General features: G+C 38.9%; 15 protein-coding genes across 15 annotated transcripts; 6 read left to right on the forward strand and 9 right to left on the reverse strand.

Annotated features, from left to right (window-relative positions):
- Window positions 1-137: 137 nt before the first annotated feature.
- Window positions 138-1,436, forward strand: ZYRO0D01672g (uncharacterized protein; the record flags this gene model as incomplete). Its single annotated transcript, XM_002496460.1, has 1 exon — window positions 138-1,436. One exon carries the CDS (start codon window positions 138-140, stop codon window positions 1,434-1,436), a length of 1,299 nt encoding a protein of 432 aa, XP_002496505.1.
- Window positions 1,437-1,463: 27 nt separating this feature from the next.
- YAT2 (carnitine O-acetyltransferase YAT2) lies at window positions 1,464-4,112 on the reverse strand (the record flags this gene model as incomplete). The annotated part of the gene is made up of 1 exon (XM_002496461.1): window positions 1,464-4,112. One exon carries the CDS (start codon window positions 4,110-4,112, stop codon window positions 1,464-1,466), a length of 2,649 nt encoding a protein of 882 aa, XP_002496506.1.
- A 488-nt stretch (window positions 4,113-4,600) lies between these two features.
- On the reverse strand, window positions 4,601-5,278 carry RPS5 (40S ribosomal protein uS7; the record flags this gene model as incomplete). The annotated part of the gene is made up of 1 exon (XM_002496462.1): window positions 4,601-5,278. One exon carries the CDS (start codon window positions 5,276-5,278, stop codon window positions 4,601-4,603), a length of 678 nt encoding a protein of 225 aa, XP_002496507.1.
- A 551-nt stretch (window positions 5,279-5,829) lies between these two features.
- On the reverse strand, window positions 5,830-7,185 carry IBA57 (Iba57p; the record flags this gene model as incomplete). Its single annotated transcript, XM_002496463.1, has 1 exon — window positions 5,830-7,185. The coding sequence occupies one exon, from the start codon at window positions 7,183-7,185 to the stop codon at window positions 5,830-5,832; it is 1,356 nt and encodes a 451-aa protein (XP_002496508.1).
- Window positions 7,186-7,560: 375 nt separating this feature from the next.
- On the reverse strand, window positions 7,561-9,078 carry ATP2 (F1F0 ATP synthase subunit beta; the record flags this gene model as incomplete). The annotated part of the gene is made up of 1 exon (XM_002496464.1): window positions 7,561-9,078. The coding sequence occupies one exon, from the start codon at window positions 9,076-9,078 to the stop codon at window positions 7,561-7,563; it is 1,518 nt and encodes a 505-aa protein (XP_002496509.1).
- Window positions 9,079-10,051: 973 nt separating this feature from the next.
- PRO3 (pyrroline-5-carboxylate reductase) lies at window positions 10,052-10,912 on the reverse strand (the record flags this gene model as incomplete). Its single annotated transcript, XM_002496465.1, has 1 exon — window positions 10,052-10,912. One exon carries the CDS (start codon window positions 10,910-10,912, stop codon window positions 10,052-10,054), a length of 861 nt encoding a protein of 286 aa, XP_002496510.1.
- Window positions 10,913-11,112: 200 nt separating this feature from the next.
- JHD2 (histone demethylase) lies at window positions 11,113-13,401 on the forward strand (the record flags this gene model as incomplete). The annotated part of the gene is made up of 1 exon (XM_002496466.1): window positions 11,113-13,401. The coding sequence occupies one exon, from the start codon at window positions 11,113-11,115 to the stop codon at window positions 13,399-13,401; it is 2,289 nt and encodes a 762-aa protein (XP_002496511.1).
- Window positions 13,402-13,704: 303 nt separating this feature from the next.
- ILM1 (Ilm1p) lies at window positions 13,705-14,262 on the forward strand (the record flags this gene model as incomplete). The annotated part of the gene is made up of 1 exon (XM_002496467.1): window positions 13,705-14,262. The coding sequence occupies one exon, from the start codon at window positions 13,705-13,707 to the stop codon at window positions 14,260-14,262; it is 558 nt and encodes a 185-aa protein (XP_002496512.1).
- Window positions 14,263-14,301: 39 nt separating this feature from the next.
- Window positions 14,302-16,266, reverse strand: SRB4 (Srb4p; the record flags this gene model as incomplete). The annotated part of the gene is made up of 1 exon (XM_002496468.1): window positions 14,302-16,266. The coding sequence occupies one exon, from the start codon at window positions 16,264-16,266 to the stop codon at window positions 14,302-14,304; it is 1,965 nt and encodes a 654-aa protein (XP_002496513.1).
- A 211-nt stretch (window positions 16,267-16,477) lies between these two features.
- On the reverse strand, window positions 16,478-17,995 carry RPN3 (proteasome regulatory particle lid subunit RPN3; the record flags this gene model as incomplete). The annotated part of the gene is made up of 1 exon (XM_002496469.1): window positions 16,478-17,995. The coding sequence occupies one exon, from the start codon at window positions 17,993-17,995 to the stop codon at window positions 16,478-16,480; it is 1,518 nt and encodes a 505-aa protein (XP_002496514.1).
- Window positions 17,996-18,330: 335 nt separating this feature from the next.
- Window positions 18,331-19,824, reverse strand: STE24 (zinc metalloprotease; the record flags this gene model as incomplete). Its single annotated transcript, XM_002496470.1, has 1 exon — window positions 18,331-19,824. The coding sequence occupies one exon, from the start codon at window positions 19,822-19,824 to the stop codon at window positions 18,331-18,333; it is 1,494 nt and encodes a 497-aa protein (XP_002496515.1).
- A 140-nt stretch (window positions 19,825-19,964) lies between these two features.
- TDA4 (Tda4p) lies at window positions 19,965-20,792 on the reverse strand (the record flags this gene model as incomplete). The annotated part of the gene is made up of 1 exon (XM_002496471.1): window positions 19,965-20,792. One exon carries the CDS (start codon window positions 20,790-20,792, stop codon window positions 19,965-19,967), a length of 828 nt encoding a protein of 275 aa, XP_002496516.1.
- Window positions 20,793-21,041: 249 nt separating this feature from the next.
- Window positions 21,042-22,160, forward strand: ADO1 (adenosine kinase; the record flags this gene model as incomplete). Its single annotated transcript, XM_002496472.1, has 1 exon — window positions 21,042-22,160. The coding sequence occupies one exon, from the start codon at window positions 21,042-21,044 to the stop codon at window positions 22,158-22,160; it is 1,119 nt and encodes a 372-aa protein (XP_002496517.1).
- A 176-nt stretch (window positions 22,161-22,336) lies between these two features.
- ECM27 (Ecm27p) lies at window positions 22,337-24,373 on the forward strand (the record flags this gene model as incomplete). The annotated part of the gene is made up of 1 exon (XM_002496473.1): window positions 22,337-24,373. The coding sequence occupies one exon, from the start codon at window positions 22,337-22,339 to the stop codon at window positions 24,371-24,373; it is 2,037 nt and encodes a 678-aa protein (XP_002496518.1).
- A 307-nt stretch (window positions 24,374-24,680) lies between these two features.
- On the forward strand, window positions 24,681-25,781 carry LIH1 (putative lipase; the record flags this gene model as incomplete). Its single annotated transcript, XM_002496474.1, has 1 exon — window positions 24,681-25,781. One exon carries the CDS (start codon window positions 24,681-24,683, stop codon window positions 25,779-25,781), a length of 1,101 nt encoding a protein of 366 aa, XP_002496519.1.
- Between the last annotated feature and the right edge of the window lie 84 nt (window positions 25,782-25,865).

Here is a 25,865-nt window from a genome sequence, read left to right on the forward strand (position 1 = left end):
CAGTAATTGTTATTTTGTCAACCTCTTCTCATCTCATAACTCATCTCATCTCATCTCATCACCGGGATGAAAAAAGTGAAAAATTCCATACAAACAATACTACCTTTACTGCACAAAAAAATGGTGAATTGTCAGCTATGAAGCTTTTCAGAGAGTTCAGGGATTCCCCTAGAGATATCAAATTACTCTGGGGATCAGTTTTCCTGAGGTTGTTGTCATATGGTATCACGAATCAAATTTTGACACTTTTTCTCAATGCAATCCAAATGTCAGAATCCCAAATAGGATGGTTCATGTCATTGACCCTTGTGGGTGACGTGGTGTGCTCTTACGTTTTGACATGGTATGCCGATATTTGGGGGAGACGTACTGTTCTAGTCTATGGATCTGTTATGATGGTACTAAGTGGGCTAGTGTTCTGCTTTAGTACCAATTTCTACTGGTTACTGATTTTCGCCATATTTGGTGTCATTTCTCCTTCAAGTGATGACGTTGGGCCCTTCAAATCCATTGAAGAATCTATGCTTGCTCATCTAACACCTCATAATAAGAGGCCTGAAATTTATGCCCTACACGCGCTGATGGGGACCACTGGTGGTGCCCTGGGTGCTATAATGTGTGGTGCGTTATTGCATTTGATTCAAAAACTAAAATGGGTTCATACAGATTTAGAAAGTTATCAAGCTGTTTTCTTATTGTATGCCCTCATCGCAGTGGGTAAAGTAATCATTATGTTGTGTCTGTCTAGACAAACTGAATTGGATATGCATCATCATGAGCCACATACTACTGAAGAGGATCAACCTTTGATACAACATGCCACAGAACCTAAGAGCGCCAATCTATCTCCTGAGACTAAATCTATTTTAGTTAAACTTCTGGTAATTTTCATGTTAGATTCTCTTGGATATGGATTTATGACCAGTAGTTGGGTTATTTATTATTATGCCAAGTATTTTATGATGGGTTCGATGGCGTTGGGAACGCTATTTTTCTGTAATCAAATTGTATCAGCATTATCATCAATTCCATCATCCTTCATTGCTAGACATATGGGTCCTGTTAAGGCCATGATTTCTGCACAGGCACCTTCAGCGGTTTTCTTTATGCTAATACCGTTAGTTGGTCATAACCTAGTACTTTCTATCTTATTTTTGGTACTCTATTCTTCAACTACCGCCATGGATGTGACACCACGTCAAATTCTATTGACCAATATCATAAAGCCTCAGGATTTGACCAAAGTTATGGGCACCGTAAATATTGGGAAAACAATGGCACGTTGTGTTGGTCCCATCTTTACAGGAATATTAGCTCAAAGGGATCATTTGGCTCTGTGCTATGTGATTAGTGGGTCGCTAGTGCTTGCCGCCGACTGTGTATTGGCATTTTGGTTCTTTAGATTTGACAGTAGCATCAAGAGACAGATTACATAGATTATTAAATAAACGTTGTTCAATTTATTAATCAAATACAGAAGTTACTTTCTTACCAACCATACCACGATCGAAATCAATTTCAAACTTGGAATTTATAACATTACTACACCTACTCGAAGTAGGTCTCGAAGGACCATCAGTCATATTCTGTTCATATAACTCTTGAGGCAATTCTTCAGATCCATTAAATCTTCTGATTTGAAAACCAGTATCATGTTTCTCTCTTTCAGCGAGAACAGAGTGTGCTGCGCTTGAATGCTTGAGTGGCGATGTCGGCGGTATCCCAATATCGCTATCTAATGATGAAAGACGAACAGATGAATTGCTTGCAGAATTGGGCTCAGAACCGTTTACGATATCCCAGTGAGGATGCAAATCAAAAAATCCATAGCCTCTTATAGCTTTACCAGAGCTTTCAATGTGTTTCAACGCATTATCCATTTCGTACAACTTATTGACTGTTGGACTAATCTTATAGCCCGTCCCTTTACCAACTGTACTGCCAGTAACCCCTTTCCACATCCTAGAGATCTCCGACAAAACCCAATTCAACATAAACATTAACCTTCCACCCTGTCTAAATTGGGAAGTTACAGTCAAATCACAACAATCACCTTTGAGGGTATAGCCTACACCAAATCCATTGGGGTTATCAGGCGTAATGGCAAAAGCAGTAGTAGCAGCATTACCACAATTTGCTGCTAAGAACTCTGGTACTAAAAAGGGAACCAATATTGGGCTCTCGAATATTGGTTCACCAATTTTTCTGTCTTCAGAATCCAGGGAAACTCCATAGTGTTCGTTAAACTTGAACAGCCACCTTAAGGCGTTGAAATGTTTCTCGAACCCATCACCGACTTTGGCATTTCTAACCCTTTGTGTATGCAATTTACATGCAATTAGAAACTTATTGAGTTTGCTGGTGTCATCCAATGAATTTGCTATGAATTCTCGACATAATTTTAGTAGATCATCACTTTGGATATCGATGAAGCAGGATCTTGAATTTTTGAAGCCTCTTGTAGAAACAGGCTCTACGCCATAAATTATCTTTCCGTATAAAGCAAAGTGAGCCACTTGCAGAGCAATTTGAATCATTGCATCCGGTTTAACCCCCCAGATATCAGCGTCTCTACGTCCGAATGGTATCGAAAGACGGATCATGTCATACCTGGAGATTAAATCTGCTAATTTAGTCTCTGACAAATGAATATGAGTGTTAAGGATATCACTAAACTTCCATTCAATCTTACGGGTGATCTTGACAGGATCTAGTTCCAAAGTTTTCTTGTTGGATGTGCTTTGGGTTGAACTGGAATTAATGGAGGGCCATAATGAGAATCGAGGATCACCGAGATTTACTTCCCGCGCCAACCTGAGAATAGATTCTGTGTATGTCTCCGAAGTAAATCTTAGAACAGCTGATCCGTCACACGTAAAGCAATCCCAAATAACGGCTGCTTCTGAATCCTTTGTCACCACTAGCTGTAGTTTGTCATACCAACGAGAAACGCAAGAGCCCATCTGATGACCATTGTCATTGAGGATTGAAGTTCCATAAAATAACCTTTTCAAGTTTCTTGCGGAATTTACCATACTGTTTTCGTCTGAATCTCTTAGTATTTGTAGTTCACTGCCGCCAGTGGTAGTCTCATCGTCCTTAAAACTTGAATGATCAAGCACTAGAACAAATAGTGCAGAATCAATCAAACGCAATTCATCAGGGAATTTTCTTTCAAGTCTCTTTCGAGCGTATTTCCAACTGCGAAAGGAATGAGAAGTCAAACTTCCCAATGCTGTAGATGCACTTGAATCTTCGTTTCTAATAGAATCTTCCAAAATGTAATTGAAAACTGTCGTTAAATTCGATGGATCATAAAGGACGTTTCCCTTATCATCCAAAACTTCAACCGTGTAGTACTGACCTCTAGAAATGACCAAAAGGTGCCTGGAATCGGAATATTTCCTCATTGTAATACCATGTTGACTAAAAGTATCATTAACAGGCCATTCATCGCTATCTTCAACATCTTCTTCCTCATCTCTTCCGATCAAATAAGTAGAATCTAATTCTGAATCTGAGAATGGTTTATTCAGATCAAAGCTTTCCACTTCACCAGGCGCAAGAACTGGGCATCTTGTGGTACCAAATAAATTCTCATAAGGCAACATCGTTAATGGTAATCCGTTACTACCATCCCTATCTGGCGGTAAAACCCTTTGCTTCAAAGCTGAAATGAATCTGAGAGCCGCATGAGCCAAAATTGCTGATCTATCCACTTGCGAAACTTTGGGCAAAATATCATCTTCCAGCATCAATAGTGGATTTCTTGGTAAAACGTCATTTTCCAGTTCTCTCGTAGAATTGTTGTTGATCTCCAAAGGTAGGCTATCTAAATAACAGTTACTGGAAGTACGATAACTTTCTAATGTCGACTGCAATTTATCACAAAGTTTACTATTCAAAAAATCCTTAACAGAATGGCTAAACTCTTGCAGTTTCTCATGATCCATTGGTGCTCTGTAGTATCCATCGGAAAAGTATAATGGCGTTAAGCTGTCCTGGAGTTGTCCCAATGTTCTACTGACATCTGGAAGCGGCAGTTGGGATAAGGACGATTCCCATGCATAGGTTGAAACAGTATTGTCATCTAATTCTTGTATTGATGGCATCTTTGGTATTCTCTATACAAGTACGGTACCAGTAGTACTTCCCATTTCAAATGATTCATTTAGTAAAATGTATACGTATGAGAATTAAATATCCAGCACTCTAACAGCATCCATGGTCATCCAAAGTTCTAAAAGGCCCATTAATCCCAGAGGCCATCAACTCCCTTCCCCTCGACAGATCCTAGCAACCGTTGTTAAGAGTCTTCTGATATACCCTTTGATAATGGCAGGTAAAAGATGACCATTGGACCTTCCGGAGGGTAACCCCATAGTAGACCATAGACCATAGTGAACTACAAGCCATGGTATCGATTCTCGAGTTCAAGTATAGCCTAAGATTAATACTGAGATCTATTAGACACTGTAGGGTGTTTTATAAAAATACATATCCAACCCCCCATACAACGACGATTGTAAATGATTTCTAACTCGCTGCAACGTACAATTATATTATATAAAAAGATAGACAAGTGTACAATTTCCCCCTCTTAACGGTTGGACTTGGCAACACGTTCCAATTCGTCCTTCTTCTTGATGGCGTAAGAAGTGGAGGAACCCTTAGCGGCGTTGATCAACTCTTCAGCCAAAGTTTCAGCGATGGTCTTGATGTTTCTGAAAGCAGCTTCTCTAGCACCGATAGTCAACAAAGCAATAGCTTGGTTAACTCTTCTCAATGGAGACACATCAACGGATTGTCTTCTAGCGGCACCACCACCACCGACTCTGGTAGTGTCTTCTCTTGGACCGGTGTTAGTGACAGCATCGACGACAACTTGCAATGGGTTTTGGTCAGTCAAAACGTTGATGATATCAAGAGTGTGCTTTAGGATTCTTAGAGCTTTCAACTTCTTACCGTTGTTTCTACCATTCATCATCATAGAGTTGGTCAATCTTTCGAAGATTGGGCATTGAGCCTTTCTGAATCTCTTGTTGGCGTAACGGCCAGCAGTGTGAGGGACAAAGATTGGTTGTCTGATTTGAATGTAGTCAACCAAAGATGGGTCTTTGACTTCAACACCCTTGTAAGACCATTTGTTAAACAATTTGATCTCTTGTTGACCCTGTTGAACCTCCTCTGGGATTGGAGTGGCCAACTTAACAGGAGTAAATTCCTCAACGACTTCGAACTCTTCCTGAGCTTCAACTGGAGCTTCAACGTCAGACATATTGGGCTTGGTAGGGTCTCTTTACGTTATTCTTAGGGCCTTGCAACCTGCGATTCCAAATCCTTTGATAGCTTCCTATGGGTTCGTGATGGGTAGGTACGTTTGAAATTTCACCAACACGATGCGTCGGAACGGCTCTTTGCGTGGTGAGAAAGGTCTTCCTCTTCCTTTGCCTCGCGTAGGCGGAGATTGTGTGGTGGCCCTGCCTAGGTGCTAGGTGGAAGCTAGACCTAACCCCCGCCGCAATCCCTGCCTAGGGCGCCGAGACCCGTACAGTGACGCTCCACCTAGCATCGCTCTGTCTCGAAAATCTCTTTGCCCTTTCCTCCGAAAAGAAGAAGAAGAAAAAAAAAGAAGTATTATTCGGATGTACAGGTTTAAATGTAAAAAACTTCTCAGTGGACAATGTACGGATGGACAGTCATGCTAAAGAGCACGATGATTTACACCGGTGTAAATCAAAAAAAAAAAAATGGATTGGGTATACGATGTGATACGATACGATACGATATGATATGATATGATACGAATATATAAGTTATTGACAATTTTTACAGATCTTCTTCATGGTCAAGTAGCCAAAATGGCTGGCTCGGGATAATCCCTATCCTTTTACCGTCTTCTGTAGCGATATAGAATGGTTTATCATCTTCCTCACTATGGAATGCCCTTTTGAAATGCTCAATACGTAACATTGCAACACCTTTATTGCCTTCACTGGCAATTAGGGAACCTGCGGGTCTTTGACGTTTAGGAGTTTTAGTGTTCCCAAAGGGATTAGAATTAGCACTTGGTTTGCGAGTTTCATTTGGATCGGGTTCCATGCTAATATCAGGGTACTGTTTGCCCTGCGGTAATGGATAATTCTCAGGATTGAACAAAGTTACTGGAACCAGTCTTTTTCTCAAAATACCTGTTGCAAAAGTTCTAGCGGTTAGTTCTTGGCCGATATAACAGCCTTTATCAGCACTTACAGCATTGGGTAAAAAATCGAAATTTAATTCTAATGGCAGTAATGATTCTGCTGTGTAGTCCTGGACACTATCAACATAACCCTGCTCAAATCTTAATCTTCTAAAGAATGCAGGATCTACTTCTTCAAGCTTAAATTCAAAGGGGAAGCCTTGTGGGTTTAAAATCGATTTTAAATCGACACCATTCTTAGTGACAACTCTAAACTGTTGACCCATAGATCCATCTGCTTCAATTAATTGGTCTGTACGTCTTTCGATATACATGGCAATAACTTGAGCTTCATTACCTTGGAATAGAGCTGATGCCAAACCGGCGGCAAATGCTTGCGCATCTTGAGGGTTTTTCGTCATGGTAGATGGTTCCAAAACGTTAGAAATCCAGGGATTCTCATCTTCAGCCTGTAAACCTGGTAACAGAATTCTCATATCCCAAGAGGTAAATCCACCTTCATATAATTTAGTCTTAACTTTACTAGTGAGAACGTGTAGATCTAACATTTTATTCAGCGTTGAACCAATTGATGGATCAAACTCCAAAAGATACTCTGGCCATGCCATGGATTTTTTGGTTCCATGACACAGTGGTGATGGATAAAGAAGGGTATCAGTTAAAAGACGACCTTTACTATTAAGTATTCCGGTATAAGTACCAAATCTAGAGATATAAGAGCCATTATAACCCATTTCGTTGAAAACCCCCCAATTACTATGAGTTTCATCAAAGTCTAATTCTAATTGGTTATTTTTATCCTCTTGATGGGGGTTAATAGTTGTCAAGTTCTTCTTTGTAAAGGCTGGTAATAGTTTCGATGTAACTAGTCCATTTAAAAACTTGGGAGCTTCAGGTCCACGTATCTTTAAGAACGATTTTTTATTAGAAGCATATTGTAATGTAGCATGGTTAAATCTTCGTGCTATTGTTACAGCTTTCATCTATTCATCTAGCTCTTATGATCCTTCTGTATGCTTGTCTTGTAGAAGATTTACCTTAATGATTAAGAGACTTCGACATCTATCCATGTGTAATAGTCAGAAGTAAAAAGAAGGCAAAAAAAAAAAAGAAAAGAAAAAAGGACCCTTCCAAATGGCCAATTATTTCTTGATTATACGACAAGAAAATTAAGAATATCAATCCTATCATATCTATTTTATTCATTCTTGCTCATCATCAGTAAAATAGGAATAAGAATTATGACTTATTCCCTAAAATACCGTGACTCGCCCTGTGTTCGAATATAAAAAGTACGTATCTTTTAACAAGTCACATTAAAGACCACCAGATCGTTTGTTATTCAATGAATTTTAACTTTAGTTACCACCAGCAGCCAATTTTTCAGCCTTAGCGATAACATCCTCAATACCACCAACCATGTAGAAGGCATTTTCTGGCAAGTGATCGTATTTACCATCCAAAACTTCCTTGAAAGATCTGATAGTGTCCTTTAATCTAACCAGTTTACCTTCGATACCGGTGAAAACTTGAGCGGTAGCAAATGGTTGAGACAAGAATCTTTGGATCTTTCTTGCTCTTTCCACGGTTAGCTTGTCTTGTTCAGACAATTCATCCATACCCAAAATGGCAATGATATCTTGCAAAGATTTGTAAGCTTGTAGAGTCATTTGAACGTTAGATGCAGTGTTGTAGTGCTCTTCACCAACGATAGAAGCGTCTAACAAACGAGATTTGGAATCCAATGGATCCACGGCTGGGTAAATACCCAATTCAGAAATACCTCTGGACAACACGGTGGTAGCGTCCAAGTGGGCAAAAGTGGTGGCAGGAGCAGGATCAGTCAAATCATCTGCTGGCACGTAGACGGCTTGGACGGAGGTAACGGAACCCTTTTGAGTGGTTGCAATTCTTTCTTGCAAAGCACCCATATCAGTAGACAAAGTTGGTTGATAACCGACAGCAGATGGAATACGACCCAAAAGGGCAGACACTTCGGAACCAGCTTGGGTAAATCTGAAAATGTTGTCAATGAAAAGCAAGACATCTTGACCTTCTTCATCTCTGAAGTATTCAGCCACGGTCAAACCAGTTAGAGCAACTCTGGCTCTAGCTCCTGGTGGTTCGTTCATTTGACCGAAAACCAAGGCGACCTTAGATTCACCCTTCAAGTCAATGACACCAGTTTCCATCATTTCACGGTACAAATCGTTACCTTCTCTGGTTCTTTCACCGACACCGGTGAAAACTGAGAAACCACCATGGGCCTTAGCAATGTTGTTAATCAATTCTTGGATGAAAACGGTTTTACCGACACCAGCACCACCGAAAAGACCAATCTTACCACCTCTAGCGTAAGGAGCTAACAAATCGACAACCTTAATACCGGTTTCCAAAACTTCAGAGTTAGTGGATTGCTCGACAAATGATGGTGCTTCAGCGTGAATTGGTCTTCTAACTGTAGTGTTGATTGGACCAGCTTCATCAATTGGTTCACCAATAACGTTGATAATTCTACCTAGGGTTTCCTTACCAACTGGGACGGAAATTGGAGCACCAGTATCAGAGACAGGAGCACCACGAACTAGACCACTGGTACCATCCATGGCAATTGCTCTAACGGTGTTTTCACCCAAATGTTGAGCAACTTCCAAAACCAATTTACCTTGAGGTCTTTCAATTTCTAGGGCGTTCAAAATTTCTGGCAAATTTTCTTGATCGAATTGAACATCCACGACGGCACCAATAACAGCTCTAACTTTACCGTTAGTAGCGGCAGCAGAGGCTAAACCTCTAACACCGGTAAATGGAACCGAACGACGTGCAGCTTGCAAAGCTGCACGAGAGGAAGCAGGGAAAAGCTTGGGTAAGACCATCTTTTACTGAAAATCTTATGATCTAGAGGAATTTAATGCAACTCTCTAGTTTTCCAAAAACTCAACTATTGAGAATTGTGTGTTCAGAGTTAGTAGTGTTAAAGGAGAGTGTATTATGTTATAAGTAAGTGTAAGACCTTCCCTATGCAAGACACCGTCGAACAGAGAACGCGGCGGTTGGTGCCTTTTTTGAAAAAAAATATAGAAAAAGGTTTTTTCTCCTGCTATTGGCTGTGGTGTTGGGTATTTGTAGTTTGTGAGATCTGATTGGCGGATAGGAAGGAGGGTAACCATCTCGGCGGCTATAGAAAAAGGGGTGTTCTGGATCACGTGTGTGTGAAGGTCCCAAATGTTCGTCTTATGTGATGATGGACCTTGTGGTATTCACGTGATATTCACGTGAGAGTTTGCTCTCCATTTATTACGGTCTATGCATACAAGTATTACTAGTTGTAACTACATTTTGACAAGTCTTTGTTTCATTATTTCAACGAGCTGATTGTTTTCTATGTCGGTTCTCAATTGTGTGACCATTATGCTGTTTTCCGTGACTCAAAATTGTTAATTTTACATTTTGTCGTTAAATCTTCGTATACGCTACATAGATCAACAGATCAATACCAATAAAGTAACATGATAATACCGCCAAAATTCAAATATACGTTGAAATATAAACGGAACAAGATCAGTTCCATTGATCCTGATCTTGATCTTGATCCTGTTTCTATGATTTCAGAGGACGCCAATCTCCAGATTCTCTCAGGATGTTCTATAAGACTATATCAAGTAAAAGTTTAATAGGTTTTGAAGAATACGAACTTACTTCGTTGACAGAGGTACCACTGCTAGGTAGAACAGGGCTTATCAAACGTATAAGACTGAGACTGAAGAGTCGATTTCAAAAAATATTTGGAAGACAAGATCGCAGGATAATATATAGACAGCATGTTTAACACAACACGAATAAACGTCATTATTTCTTACCCAGTTCTGCAGCAACTCTTGTGGCTTCTTCAACACCTCTAATTATACCACTTTTGACACCACGATCTTCCATTTCTACGAGCCCAGCAATCGTGTTACCGCCAGGTGTACATACTTGATGCTTTAAAACGCTTGGATGCGCACCAGTTGCAAGTAACATCTTCGAAGTACCTTCCACAACAGTTGCTGCTAATCTCCTGCTCTGTTCTAATGGAATACCCATCTTGATACCACCTTCCATCAGTGACTCCATCCACAAGAGGGCGAACGCAGGTCCTGATCCAACTAGCGCAGTAGCCGCGTCCATGTTCTTCTCTGGCAATTCAACACATAGTCCCAAGTGCTGGAACAACTCCTGAGATCTCTGCTTTTGGAATTCACTGGTATTTGTGGAGTGAGAAATGACTGCAGACCCCCATCCGAATTTAGCTGGAGTATTGGTCATAACTCTTGAAACACTGGGAGGATTAGCGATCTTTGATTGGATTTGATCAATGGTCCATCCTGCAGCCAAGGAAATGACTTGTTGCGCTTCCCTAAATACACTACTGTAGTCCTTTAACACTTGTTCCAATTGGTATGGTTTAGTACCCACAACAACGACTTCAGGTTTAACGCTTTTATCCAATTTAGTCTCACACCTGACGCTAATCCCATTAGGGGAATTGCCAAAACTCTGTACCAATTGTTTTACTCTTTCGGAACTTTTCACACTGTTGTTCACAGTAATAATCTGAGATGGATATTGCGATGACTTGTTAGCATCAGCAACATGGGGGGCATTGTAAACAGCCGATAAAACGGCTTGTCCCATAACACCTGCACCAAGAATTAATAACGTATAACCCATTGAGTCCCTGTATAATTATATATCTATCCTCTTCCTTTACTTACAACTCTATTATCTGTTGTAGTATGGTGTAGTCAGGAGACTCTTAAATACGATGAAAAAACCTTGGAAGAAACCATTTGATGTCAAGAATATTACACTAAAGGCTGAACAAATCAAAGCTTTCAGAGGTCATTTGAATGTCTTAGAGTCGTCAAGATATGGATCACGTACCTATTATTTCCCCCAGTGAATCGGAATTCGCCAATCCCATTGATTACTTGTCGGAACCAAGCATACAGAGGTTGGGCCGCCATTATGGAATGGTAAAATTAATACCACCTGCAAATTTTAAACCGCCATTTTGCATCAATAGGGAGACCTTCAAATTTCACGTCAGAGTACAAAATCTATCGGAATTGAATATTTTAAACAGATGCCGTCTTTTCTTTATTAAACAGTTGAACAACTACAATAGGGCCTCCAGTGGTAAGAACAATGCTAATGACAAAACACTGTCGAATCCATATGTTAAGCTATCAACTGGTGAAACCGTATACCTCTACGATCTGTTTATTGAAATTTTGAAATACTTCAACGATGGTGAGAATAATAATAGGAAAAGATCAAGAAATCTTCAACGAATCATAAACTTCCCCTCTTTGCAAGAAATCAGCCGCGATACTAGACTTTGGAAAAATATTTCTCATATATTTAAGATGGATTACAAGAGTTTACAGGAGATTTTTGCCAACTATATTGAGAATTATTACGAATACCTAGCCACACAGACGAAAAATCGTGGATCTCAACATCTTTCGAAATTATTGTACCAAGAGGAATACCCCAAATCTCTATTGAGTGACGATGACGCTAGTGGAGAAGAAGAAGATTCTGAAGACGAAGAAGATGAAGGTTGCGCGGTTTGCAATCGAAATACCAAACCAACGAAAATGATTCTTTGCGATTCTTGTGATAAACCATTTCATATCTTTTGCCTTTCACCACCATTAGATTCGATACCCAAAGGTGACTGGATTTGTAACAATTGTATCATTGGTAATGGTTACTACGGCTTCAGAGAGGAGACCCGTCATTACAGTTTAGAAGAGTTCCAAAATTTGTGGAATAATAACGAAAAGAGTTTAACGACAAATGCTGCGACTGGCGAACCCTTATCAATCGAACAATTAGAAGAAAAATTTTGGCAACATGTGGATGATATGGAAAATTCACTAACGGTTAAGTATGGTGCCGATCTTCATGGCGAAGGACCAGGCGAAATATCCGGGTTCCCCAGTAAAGATTATAAACCACCAGAATCAAAGATAAAATGTAGTGATCAAGATTTTGAAAATTATACGAATCACCCAATGAATCTACTCAATTTGCCCGATGCTAAAGGTTCTCTTTTACCAATGTTTGATCGTAAAATTTCGGGTATGACAATCCCCTGGATCTATGTGGGGTCCACCTTTTCCACATTTTGTTGGCATTTAGAGGATCAATACACTTTGAGTGCTAATTATCAGCATGAAGGTGCTCCTAAAGTTTGGTACAGTATACCGGAAGGGTCTTGCGATCGCTTTAACCAATTAATGAAAGATTTGGCACCAGATTTATTTGAAAAACAACCAGATCTTCTACACCAATTAGTAACACTGATATCACCTTATGATGAGAAATTTAAGAAGGCTGGCATTAAATGCTTTAAAGCTGTACAACAACCAAACGAATACATCATTACCTTCCCCAAATGTTACCACGCAGGCTTCAATAGCGGTTACAATTTTAACGAAGCTGTAAATTTTACTCTAGACTCCTGGGTCCCCTATGGTGTGGAAGCTGTGGCCGATTACAGATCAACAGGAAAACATTGCGTTTTTGACATGTTTGAATTAATGTTGAACGTAGTAATTGAATCAGTACATCAAAGCTCCAAATTTCAAAGGTCCTTGGTAGAAAATTGTTTCCGTGAAGTTCGTCAAATCTTAAACTCAAACGTGAAAACTATTGAGCAGCTACTATCAAGTGTTCTTAGGAAAAAATTTGTATTGGGCAGAACCGTTAGGGATGAATTTGCTCACAGGCGTAAGGGAAATTTAGTGACTCAAGATAGTCAGTACTCTCAGGAACAACAGCAAAGAGGCTCTGACGATGATGAGGATTTTGATGTCTTTTGCACAAAATGTAAAACAATATGCAGTTTGGCATTTGTTTTACATTATAAAAATGGATCAAATCGCAAGAGAAGAAAGATCCAATCAATGACACCAACACAGCTAAACGAATTAGCCAACAATAACAACGGAGAACTGGAAATTTTATGCCTTGACGATTATGTTAAATTAGTGTACGATTCCGATATCGATGATCAAAGAACTTTGGTTAAAGGTGACGATGAAGACATAGATCCATTTGAAAATGATGAGTTAAATTATGTGCGGGATCCTGATGAGCTTTATCATATCCTAAACATGGCAGGAAAGGCATTATTAGGTTGGACTTAATTCTTTTTCAAATTGTGCCGGAATAAAATACAATACCAACCAAATTTCAATGTTTGTTATTTCTTTATGTGGGAGTTATCTTTAATGATTCATGGGACTTTGATTCAATGGTGAGTTAATATCATTGATCAATATTTTAGTTATAATATATTATTTTATATGCAGGTTAATCGATCTATATGTATTCTTTCAACGCGCTATATGACAAATTTTAACTTAGCAAACTTCTTGAACATTGACAGGATTCAAGAAGTATAAGGAAAGCTTTTTTGGAGGAACTGATAATTATTCCTTGTTACAATTATGGCTGCCCTCTCATCAGTGAATGGATTATTTCTCAGAGTCGCATTTCTGTTGACGATTTCATTCTTTTGTTTCAAGAATGTTAATAGCATTTTGGAAAACTCATACGTCGTCCTTCTTACCCATTCTATGAATCTACCTATGCTTGCTATGTCCCCATACAGTGGTCAATTGGGTATATTTGGTGTTTTGTTTTTAATGTTGGCATTTAGCGATCTGCTCCCATTATTGGAATCAAATCAAAAGTATTTTTACTCCATTGTGCCAGCAAGACTTACGGCATATTTCATATTGACAGCCCTTTCCTACGTTTGGACTTCAAATCTTTATCTGCATAATAATGCAGTATTTTTATTCTGCTTCAATGAAGTTTGGCTAAATTTTGTCATCTATGGTTCTATTAGAGAGGAGAGAAATGAAGAGTTCAAGAGAACTACTCAATTTGTCAATAACACCGAGATTTTCCAAGAAGATGGTGAAGAAGAAGATGGAGAAGGAGTCCCATTGACCTCCATTCAAGAGATTGAACAATTGGAAGATGATAATGAACAAGAATAAAGAACTTGATTCATGGAAAATTTACTTATCTGTATATTCTCAGGTTTTCTTAATGTACTCGTTAACAATAAAGTGTAAGATTTCTTCCACTTCTTTGAACTCCGAAAATCTGGTATCGAAGGACACATTTTTAGATGCATTCTGGTAGAGAACTCTAACGGCTAAATTACAGTAGTTAGGGCTCTCTAAAGTCAGGGATAGCTTATCTTCATTGACCAATTTAACATCAAATTGAGTTTTACATGTGGTAAGAAGTCGATCAAAAGTGCTAATCTCTTGGTTCAACTTGGCAATATGGATGTCCAAATTGACATCATCAGCATTCTCATGCCTTGGTGGATGAACAACAGTCTCTGAAAATGTTGAAGTTTCCACTACATCTAACACATGGGTCTTTAAAATCTTTCTCAATAATAATTTATAATTTTGATGCCTCATCTTACCCAGTAGTGGCCTTATCAATAGGATATCCTTGTCCACATTTAAATGTGAATTTCTGGTGGATGAAGTCAGTCTTTGTCTTAGGTTTTTCTTGAACATGACAACGAGGAGCATTCTCACTGTGATTAACATCAAATTAGCCCTTCTATCGTTTATCTTTGGTGCATCTTGCTCATGATTTACCACTGAAGCATCATCCAAGGAAACCAGTTCGATCTCAAATTTTTCATTCGGTAGTTCTATGACAACTTTTTTCTCATTTTCAATAGTGACACCATATGAGATTAGTTGTGCACACTCTCTTCTCAATTGATACATCAATTCTTGCTCAAAGATTAATGCTTTCAATTTTTCAATTTGACTCCTAATATCTTCTTGATCTTTTTTACCCGATGAATCACTATTGAGGAAAACGTTATCGACTGAACTCTCCCCCGATAAAATGTAATCATCTTCAAATTCAATCTTGGTAAATATTCGAATTCTGATGAATTTTTCATTATGAGGTGATGGCGAGTTTTCACCTGTAATGGGTACCAATTCTAATGTATTAGTTTCAGGGTTTGTTTTCAAAATCGCAACACCTCTATCAAGCCTGTAAGTGGATCCAGAATCTTCATATCCGTATTTAACACCAAGAGATCGCAGACCTGTGCTTTTATCCCTTAATTTGAAAATAACATCTTTGTTACTAATGTATTGTGAAATCTTTTTCCAGTACCTATGTTCGTTTTTCAGTTTTTCTTCCAACATCGAATGGTTCTCCTTTAAGAGTGTCCTGGATTCGTTAAGACATCTTATTTTCCAACCTCTATCAATAACCTGCATAGTCAATTGATCTTCCACAGTTTTCGGTTCTGATGAAACCCTATCACTATTTAACGATGCCACTGGGACAATCTTTTTGAGGAATGGTGACATTGAACTTAGAGCTACTGACTCTCTTACAGATGAAAGTAAAAGCGATAAAAATTCTAAAGCTAGTGAGGATTCATTCATAGCAATATTAATGTGTTCTACCATTTCTCTTCTCATCCTTACGAATTGCTCCTGTGTAATTGTTTCCTCTTCCTTTTCGCCATCCTTGGTTGTTTCTTGGTTATCTTCTTCAACTGCCTCTGGCGGTACTTCTTCAACTTGGTTTTCCGAAGGATCAACATCCATTAAATCAGGCCTTGCATCTTCATCACCACCAGATTTATCCTTTTCAATTTCTTCTTCCAGTGCATCTTCTGAAAGATCTGCAAATTTGAATCCAGGTCCCTTCTGTTGTAACACAAGGGGAATTAAATGTTCTAATGGCATTTGACCAAACAATCCGTATGGATTGTTTATCAATGATTGGCCTGCGTTATTATTACCTTGAGCAGGTTCGGAATCAACATCCATCTGATCAGGATTCCCATTTTCTGATGTTTGAGCATTACTATTAGGTGCGTTGGTCAGCGGCGATGAAACGGATCCATGAAGCGGCAATGTGATGAGATTTGGATCTAAGGCCAATTGTATACCATTTTCCACTAGATTTAAATCATTAGAGGACTCATCATGATTCTCAGACATGGTTTTTATATTCACTTATCACTCATGAATGGTTCAAAACGTGTATGTATATGTGATGTTGGTCAACTCTAAGCGTTTTTTTTCGAACCCAAGAAAAATGCCATGGTAGAGTAACAACCATAGCGAAGGAAAAAAAAAGTAAGATACAAAAGGTTTTAAAAGCCCATATGCTGTTGAAATTCTTCTATACATCGATATTTAAACAAATAGATCATAAGAATCCCAAATCGTCGATGTCTGAGAAGTCCGAAATATCATCAAGCAACTCACCATCTATAAATTCATCCTCTTGAGATCCATTATTCTTATTTTTGTTATCTTCAGGGTACCTCATAGCCATGATACTTTCGTCATGCAATTGATTGACAAAAGTAATTCTTTGGTCAAATACCTCTTGAGGATCTTCGGTATCATAGATGTTGAGTAATCCACTTGTCTCGATGTAACCCTTCTCATGATTGATCTTCGCCTCAATGACACCATCCCTAATGGCTCTGGAAATCATATATTCAACTGTTTGTTCAGAATCCAAACGTAATTTCAGACAAATATCCTTCAATGAAATCTTTTTGTAAGTCAATGAAATAATTCTAATACCTGTCTTAATAACGTTTGATCTCAAACGAACGTACAATTGGTAATTCCCATCTTTGATCAATCTGGATTTGTATTTGGAAATTGCTAAGGTAAATTTTTTCAAATCACCTAGTTTTACCGCCTTGGTTAAATGGTAATAAGGTTCCAAAGACTTCTGCATGTTTGGTTGATGGAAAAATGATAATTCAGGAATATCACCCATTAGTAACTCGATGACACAGTGTAATTTATTTGCCTGTTGCAAAAACCCTAAACTGTTTGGAGTATTAGGTGCCTTTCTAATTGCTGCTATGATATATTCATTGGCGCTTGTGTAGTCCAGCTGAATAGCGCTTATCTTGGACAAATAGAAATAATAACGAGCCTCCACTGGACTTGAAACATCTGTTGGGGTAAATTCCACCTTATTAACGAAATCAGATGCAGCTTCCACTTCACCTCCTGATAAGAAACTACGCATGATTAAAGTTATTAGCATTGCCTTGGTCTCATTATCATGTTTCAATGAGGCTGTCTTGAAAAATTTAATCATCTTAGCTCTTGTAACTGGATCAGAAGTTCTGCCCAATTTTTCATCACAAATGACCACATAAAACCACAATTTTGCATTGATTAGATCGAGAAACCTTTGGTTATAAAATTCCAATAGTTTAGGGATAACAATTTTCTTATTGAAATTTTCCAATTCTTCATATTTGCCACTATCCAATAGGTAAAGTACCACTAGTAAATGGACAAAACTGTTTACTTCTGCCGCTACCTCGATCTTTTTCTCACCGACCACCTCATAAAATGATGCTGGGTAACCAGACCTGATTTCATCTGCTTTGTTAACGCTACTCTTCTTATTATCATTAATGGCCTTTAACAATGGAATCTTGAAATCACTACCATCTGGATACAACACATGAACTAACGCTGATAGGATCTCTTTTTTTAGATGTTGCTTCCTCAAGGTACCAACTTCTTTAAGACCTCTCCAAACAAAATAAGTATCTAATGTGGAAGCAGTCTTTGAAATCTCTGATAAGACAGCAACGATTTCATCCATTGCTCTTTCTTCCGCATGTTTAACATCAACTTCAGGCTGCTCAGGAGCCGGTGAGTCTACATCCATTTTTTCCCCAGACATGATTGGCAATCTCTAACAATTATTCAAACAACTACAACACAGATTACACCCACAATTCTTTATACCCTGGGTTCTTGGTGGCAAATGTGTTGGTAGTTGAAGTGTGGTGAACTTAACTCTAAGAAACCCTTGTCCGAGACTAAGAGACAAATTTACCCGGACGCATAATGAAGTACTACTAAGCTCCAAATAAGACCAATAGTAATAATGCCAAAACTAAGAATAAGAACCATTAGTAATGAAACCGCTATACTTTTATATAGTACTTTAAACGATTATAGCTACAACAATGCACATGCAAGAGCGGTTGCATTAATAGCCACACACTAATTACATCACTCTGCCTTCTTGCGACTTACGAAGCCCAATGCGGTTAAACGTTCGGCTAGAGTTGGGTGAGAGTAGTGGTATGCCGAGTACAATGGGTCTACATTCATTGTGGACAAGTTCTTTATCTGTAGGTTAATTAGAGCTTGTGCCAAATACTGCGTGTAACCCAATCCCTTGGCAAATGCATCTGCTTGGTATTCATGCAATCTGGAAATCAATGAGAGTAAGAATTGCATCACGCATTCCATTGGGGCCAATAAATCATTAAACAATTGTAAGCCAATCATGATAGGGAAGTCGGGTGTAAAGACTTGCTTTGAACTTGAGAGTAAATCTCCACTGGGCACACCCAAGAAGAATCCAAATGAATTGTAAAGTGACAAGTTTCTATAAACTGCGCTGAACAATGAGAATAATGCAAAAGTATGAACTTGACTCAATACAACCATGTTGACGATGTGGTTCTTTTGCCAATGACCAATTTCATGTGCCAGCACTGCCGTAATTTCTTCCACTGAACTCTCATTGACCAAAGTATCATAAAGTACAATACGTTTACTAGTAAAGGGTAAACCAGTAAAATATGCATTTGAATGAGAGGAACGTTTAGAACCATCAACAACAAAGATTTTGTCTAGTGGAAATCCCAATTTGAATGCCAAATCCTCGATCGATTTTTTCAATGGACCATCTTCTAAAGGTGTAAACTTGTTGAATAGTGGCATAATGAACACAGGAATCAAGGTAATCACCAAAATTTGCACTAAAAAGATGAATCCACAGATGTACCATAAGAAATTAGTTTCAAATCTTTCAAAAATCTTCAAAAAACCATAGAGAATGGGTCCACCAAGTGCATGTCCCAATGCCAAACCTTTCAAAGTATCAACGATCCATAATTGTTTAGTCAATTTGTTAAATCCAAACTTTTCCTCTAGAACGAAATGTTGGTAGTATGAAAGTGGCAAATCGATAATTGTAGAAAAATTAGAAATAACACTCAAAAACCAAAGCGATTGCGCAACACTACTAACGGCAGCCCATCTAGTTGGCAAGATGAATTGCGAGAGATGTACACCAAAATTCCACAATCTGGGCATAACATCGAATTTAATAGCCACCAATTTTTGAACAAGATTAAACGCCTCAGAAACAACAGAGAATTTAGCCTTAGCTCTCGAATAAGCAGTAGATTTCACAAAAGTTTCATTATCAATCTCATTTTCCAATGCGGCTGGTAGTTTTTTACTCTTCAGTACACGGTACTGTCTGTAGGTCAAATAAGTTTCGAAGGCGAATTGAGCAACAGAAATACCTGCAATGATACCCTTCCAAGGAATCACTGGGCTATCTAAACGAGACTGTATCGATTCAAACAGACTCATCGTGGCAGTAGAATCAATGGTAACCGTACGTTTATCTCTATCCTTTTTAATTGTATTGTGAGGGATGTTTGAAGGAAGCTCGTCCACGTAATAGCGGGTTCGATACCTTTTCATAATGGAAGAGAAAAAGTTAACAGCGGTTACCCGGGGAGAGTCTACATAAAAATACTACATATTGGCATTTAGATGCACATTGATGGCATTGTAAGCGCTCATACCATCTATCGCCTGTCCTTCCACTTTATGTCTATCAATCAGTGACTCTTGGTAACTTTATTAGAGCCCCTTGCCATCTTCTTGGCGATCTTGTACATTTTACTAAACCAGAAAACGTTTAGAGTGTTGAGAATCATGTTTATGGACAACAGAATAAAGGTTTGGAAAATGGGTAGTTGATCTCTAACTTTCCACATCTGCTGTACCAACAGCACAATTGCCGCAAATCCCCATAAAATTCTGACGATAAAGAACACTGCCATTAACAACAATCCATTCAGAACGTTAAACCAAAATGGCACCGGTGGTTTAGAAGCACCTCTTGACAACTGCGTAATGAACCAATTGTTGTTAACAAATGGTGTACTTGCCTCAAATAACAAAAATTTACCAGCCCATGAAAGGCAGAATGGTTTTAACGTTAGTCCCACAACGTATAATGAACTTAAACAATGGGCCATGAACTCCACACCGTACAATTCGTAATGTAGCAGACAAACTCCCAAATCCCAAAGAAAATAGCCCACTGTCAACGCAGTTGCCATTGCACACCTGTCGTCTTGGTAAGTGACCACATTGAGACTTAATGGTGTTAAGATGACAGGTGCAATAGCATACCATGTAACAATACACTGGATGTTAGACACGGTATGAACATCGAAATTGACCTTAACCTTAGAATCTTCAATCGAGGTATAGTGCTTACCAAATATCAAACGGTTCAAATATGGTGCTACCCATTGGTATACAACAATGTAAAACAACAATGCACCCAGTATTTCGTGTAAATGCTTCAAATACAAGTTATCAGATTGGGGGAAAAGGGACCAACCAATTAGTGGATCCTCCGTAGTCACTTCAAACATTTTTGATTAAGCTATTCGAGTTGATCGTTACCTGTGTTTTCTTTGACGTCGTCAGCCTCGAGTTTGGCAGTTTAACAGTCTGGCAAATCTCGATTCGTAAACAAAAAGAGTCGTTTATTGAGAACCTCGAGCATAATAGAAAAGGGGCTCGAATGAAAGAGTTGAGCCGACGCTAGCATTTTGGAATAGCTTCACAACTGTCCAACCCAATCAGTATTGACATCCATGATATGATCTTTACTCCACGTGATGATACTATCATCCATCAAGAGTGGTATAAAGTTGAAAAGATCGAGTATAACTACAGTTCAAAAGTCAATAAGAAGGTCAATAACTGCAAACATGAGCCACTCACCTCAAGTAATCTGTTTGGGTAACCCATTGCTTGACATTCAAGCCGACGTCGATGCTGCTTATCTAGAGAAGTACGCCTTAAAGGCTAATGATGCTATCTTAGTCGATGCTAATTCTGGTGATAAACGTATGGAAATTTACGAAGAAGTGATTAAGAAGCCAAATGTTCATTTCGTCGCTGGTGGTGCCGCTCAAAACACTGCAAGAGGTGCTGCTTATGTCCTCGGTCCCCAAAAAGTTGGTTATTTTGGTTCTGTAGGTCAAGATACCTATGCAGACAAGTTGCTTGCAGAGAACGAAACCGCTGGTGTCGCTTCATTCTATCAAGTTCAAAAATCTGTTGGTACCGGTAAATGTGCAGCTTTAATCACCGGTCATAACCGTTCTCTAGTGACCGATTTGGGTGCGGCTAACCATTTTACACCTGACCATCTAGACGCTCACTGGGATAAGGTGGAAGCAGCCAAATTGTTTTACATCGGTGGTTTCCATTTAACTGTTTCACCAGATGCCATTTGCAAGTTGGGTAAACATGCTCAAGAGAGCGGTAAGCCATTTATCCTCAACTTGAGTGCACCATTCATCCCACAGTTTTTCAAATCTGCTCTAGACCAAGTTTTGCCTTACACTACCTATGTGATCGCTAACGAATCCGAGGCTGCATCCTATGCAGAGTCGTATGGTCTAACTTGCTCCAAGGATGATTTGGAAGCTATTGCCAAGCACATTGTGGGTGATAGCACTCAAAGAACCGTTATCTTTACTCATGGTTTAGAGCCTACTGTCGTCGTTTCTAACCAAGGTACAAAGAGCGTTCCAGTTAAGCCAATTGCTGGTGAGAAGATTGTCGACACAAACGGTGCTGGTGATGCATTTGCGGGTGGTTTCCTAGCCGGTCTTGCTCAAGGCTTTGATTTACTCAAATCAATCGATTTGGGTCAATGGCTTGCTGCTCTTTCTCTACAAGAAATTGGTCCTTCTTTCCCAAAGACTAAGGTTCAATACAACAACTGAGATCTAAACTAAACTATAGAACATAGTATTAAGAATATAGCCTATAGAGCTTAATTGTGTATATTTTAAAGATATAACAATCGCTTTCGCCTCGAAGGTTCGTTTATTGTTAGTACATACACTATAATAAAGTTCAAGACTAAGGGTAAAAGTTAAAAAAATATATTGAAAATTTAATGGACTGGGTACTCGCCGTAGCTCACCCCAAGCTTTTGTACGGCGATGCAACTGTTTCCTGGACTTTCTTGGTACCCAGCTTCTTGCATATGGCTACAAGCTTTGTGCTATTGGGGGTATGCGCATCTGATTATCTGTGTCCAAATGTTGCGAGATTAGCGGATTCCAATGGTCATGGTACGGGAACTCTAATGGCAGTACTTTTGTCTTGGTGCAATTCATCTCCTGATCTCTTCTCGAATTTTATGAGTTGGGTTACGCCTACAAATCATGGATCTAACGGTGGTTCTTCAATGGCTGCTTCTCTGTCGATAGGTGAAGTACTAGGTGCATGCGGTATCATATTATGTGTGGTAATTGGGTCTATTTTCACAATAATGGCTTCTGTGAGTGTGGAACTGACAAAGGCTCAAAGGCACAGTTTTGTTAGAGATCTAGGGTTTGCTTTTGTTGCCATTGGGATTTTATGTTATGTGTGCCTTCGAAACAGAATCACCGTGTTAAACTGTTGCCTGATGGTGATGGTGTATTTGGTGTATTTGATCTTCAAATTTAAGTACAGAGTTTTGGAAAATGCACTCTCTACAGATGCTTTGGAACTAGATACAAACCATTCTTCTGAACAGGCATTGATCGATGAAAATACCCTTAGGAGTCATATTAAACCAAGTATTATATCTGCAATGGATTTTAACAGTCTTTTAACCATGCTAGAGAATTCAAAGACTGGCAGCAAAGGTAGAACCGAATTGGAGGATTTAGCAAATCCTCAAGGTGATAGTCGGTTATTTGTTCCTCAGAGACCCAACACAGAACCAACAAGAAGAGGTTCACATAGTGACGAGCTTGCAGATGTCTCTAACATGTTAGCAGTGCCACAATCTTCACCTGCAGCGTTTGGACCCTACCACGATGATCCTGAAATAGCAATTCAAGAAGAACTCGCTATCCAAGAACCAGCAGCAACTAGTCGGCCGCCAAGAAAAGGTCAATTCAAAAGGCTAAAGAGCGGGCTCTTTCGGCTTTTTTTACCACACTTGGTGGATTTAAATAAAAAAACTGTGGTTGATGCAATCCTCTCACTCTTAACTGCACCATTTGTCATTTTACTGCGTTTGTCATGTCCTCAACCTTTTGAAATAGCGGAATTCGATGATTATTCAGGCAAATATGTTATCTCTACGATGGACATAACACTGTTATTTATACAATCGGTGATCTGCCCGCATATTTGTCTCATTATATTATCCTGTATCATGGATCACAAATTATCCATCATTTATTGGATTTTGGCTATGATATGTTCAGTCGGACTAACTACTCTAATGCTACAGTTTTACAAGTCCTTATTATCACACAACAGGTTTTCTTTGTTAAGACCCACTTTATGGGAACAAGAAAGTGCATCAGAAAGCAGGAGGGTTGTTGAAAAATCAGGCACTGTGATTGCTATCCTTTTCACCACAGTGGGAATCATTAACTCCATATTGTGGATCTCTTTAATTGCCAATTCCGTAATCGAAATGATGGAGCTTTATCAAAGGATTACCCACATCTCACAAGCGATACTGGGTCTCACCATATTTGCCTGGGGGAACTCCATAAGCGATATAATTTCAAACATCGCTATGTGCAGATTGTATCGTAAGTTACCACAGGGCGAGAGTTCTGACAGCGATAAGGTGGCAACCAAATTCTTTATGATATCTTGCACTTCTTGTCTAGGAGGTGTCATGCTAAATTCCATGGGTGGCATTGGTATCAGTGGATTAGTTGCCCTGGTATTCATACTTGACGGTAATGGGAAGTGGTGGTTCGAAAGGTCTGTAGAACTTCATTCTAATGGTGCCATTGACTACAAATTTATTGTCTCATGCATTGCATTGGTACTACAGATATTGCTTTTAGCACTAATATTTGGAAGTCCATCTTCAACACACCAGTGGTTCAAAGAAAGGATGAAACCATTGGGTATTACCATGTGCTGTATTTGGGGAGTTGCTACACTATGCAATATTCTCTTAGAATCATTTTAGGAGGATAATCCATTCCACTGACAATTTTGTCAATTATTCAAAGTTTCTTCGTGCGCGGGTTTCTCAGCGCGCCAGTGCATAAAAACAATGATAATAATAAAATAGTCGAGGAAACTAATACAGGATTAGAGAAACTCCAATGCATTATTGAAAAACAAACAAACAAACAAACAAACAAAAAATAGACATGGTTATATAAAATGAGAACCGAAGTGGCATACAAATTTCTATTGGAGCTGATGTACCGCCAAGGGTGCCTGAGCGACACTCAGCGAGATAATAAAAAAATTTTGAAAAATTTGTCGTTATGGTCTGGGTAGCTCATATCTTTGCTCCCTTTCTCGCAGCGATGCTTGTTACATCAGCGGCCTGGACTTCTGACACTATGGGACTTCTAAAGCGTGGTAGTGAAAAGGAAGAAATTAGTGAGGTGGAATTTACCGAGGATGTTTACGAGAGGCTACTTTATTTTAGTAAAGTGTCCGCATTGGTTAGCTGTATCTCTGGCAACGGCTTAATTCCTGACAAGACCTTGAAAGAGGGTGGATGTCCACCTCATCTTGCATTTTGCAGTGATGAGAAGGTTAATCCTACTGCTAATGCAACAAGAATTGAGCTTGTCTTGACAGCAGGTAAAGGAGAATTGGGCACGGGATGTCTCCTTGTTGATCATACAAGAAAAGTGGTTATCGTTGCATTAAGAGCTTCTACTACAAGGCAAGATTGGTTAAGTGATTTTACAATTTATCCAACGAGTTGGGAACCAAGTTCGAAAAGTTGTTATAAAAATCTGGTAGAATCTGGTACCATAAAGCCGTGTGAAGATTGTAAGATCCATAGGGGGTTTTACAAATTTTCAGAAACTTTAGCAGAATTATTTTTGGATAAAATTGAACACATCTTTAGCAAATATCCTGAATACAATTTAGTGATCACTGGGCATTCTTTGGGTGCTGCGTTGGCTAGTATTGCGGGAATTGAATTAAAACTACGAGGTTATGATCCATTAGTGATAACTTATGCGAAGCCACTAATGTTCAATACGCAGATGAAAGAATGGGTTGATGAGCTTTTCCAAACTGAAGAGGTTGATAAGGACTGTCGTAAAAATGGTAAGTTGGATTTCAAAAAGGGTTTCTTTAGAGTAGTTCACGATAAGGACTATATCCCCATGCTACCACCAAACTATAAACAAGCGGGTTTAGAGATCTTCATAAAAAAGAAAGATTTACCCCATGAGCGTTTCGATTTGGAATATAAAGGAACCAAAAGTTATTATGACTCTGAACCAGATTATAATTCTGAAGAATGGCAGGGAATATCACAAAGTTTCTCCAACGGCGATTGGCTCCATCGAAAGGAGCACTGTTCTTATTTTATATACATTAGTGGCTGCGAAGGCTTCTGAAACATAATATAGGCGTTTTTATTTTTATTTTTATTTTTTTTTTTTTTTTTTCAATTACATATGAATTATTTATTATAAACATAC

Source organism: Zygosaccharomyces rouxii (genome assembly GCF_000026365.1).
Source record: "Zygosaccharomyces rouxii strain CBS732 chromosome D complete sequence".
In the NCBI taxonomy this organism is placed as follows: Eukaryota; Fungi; Ascomycota; class Saccharomycetes; order Saccharomycetales; family Saccharomycetaceae; genus Zygosaccharomyces; species Zygosaccharomyces rouxii.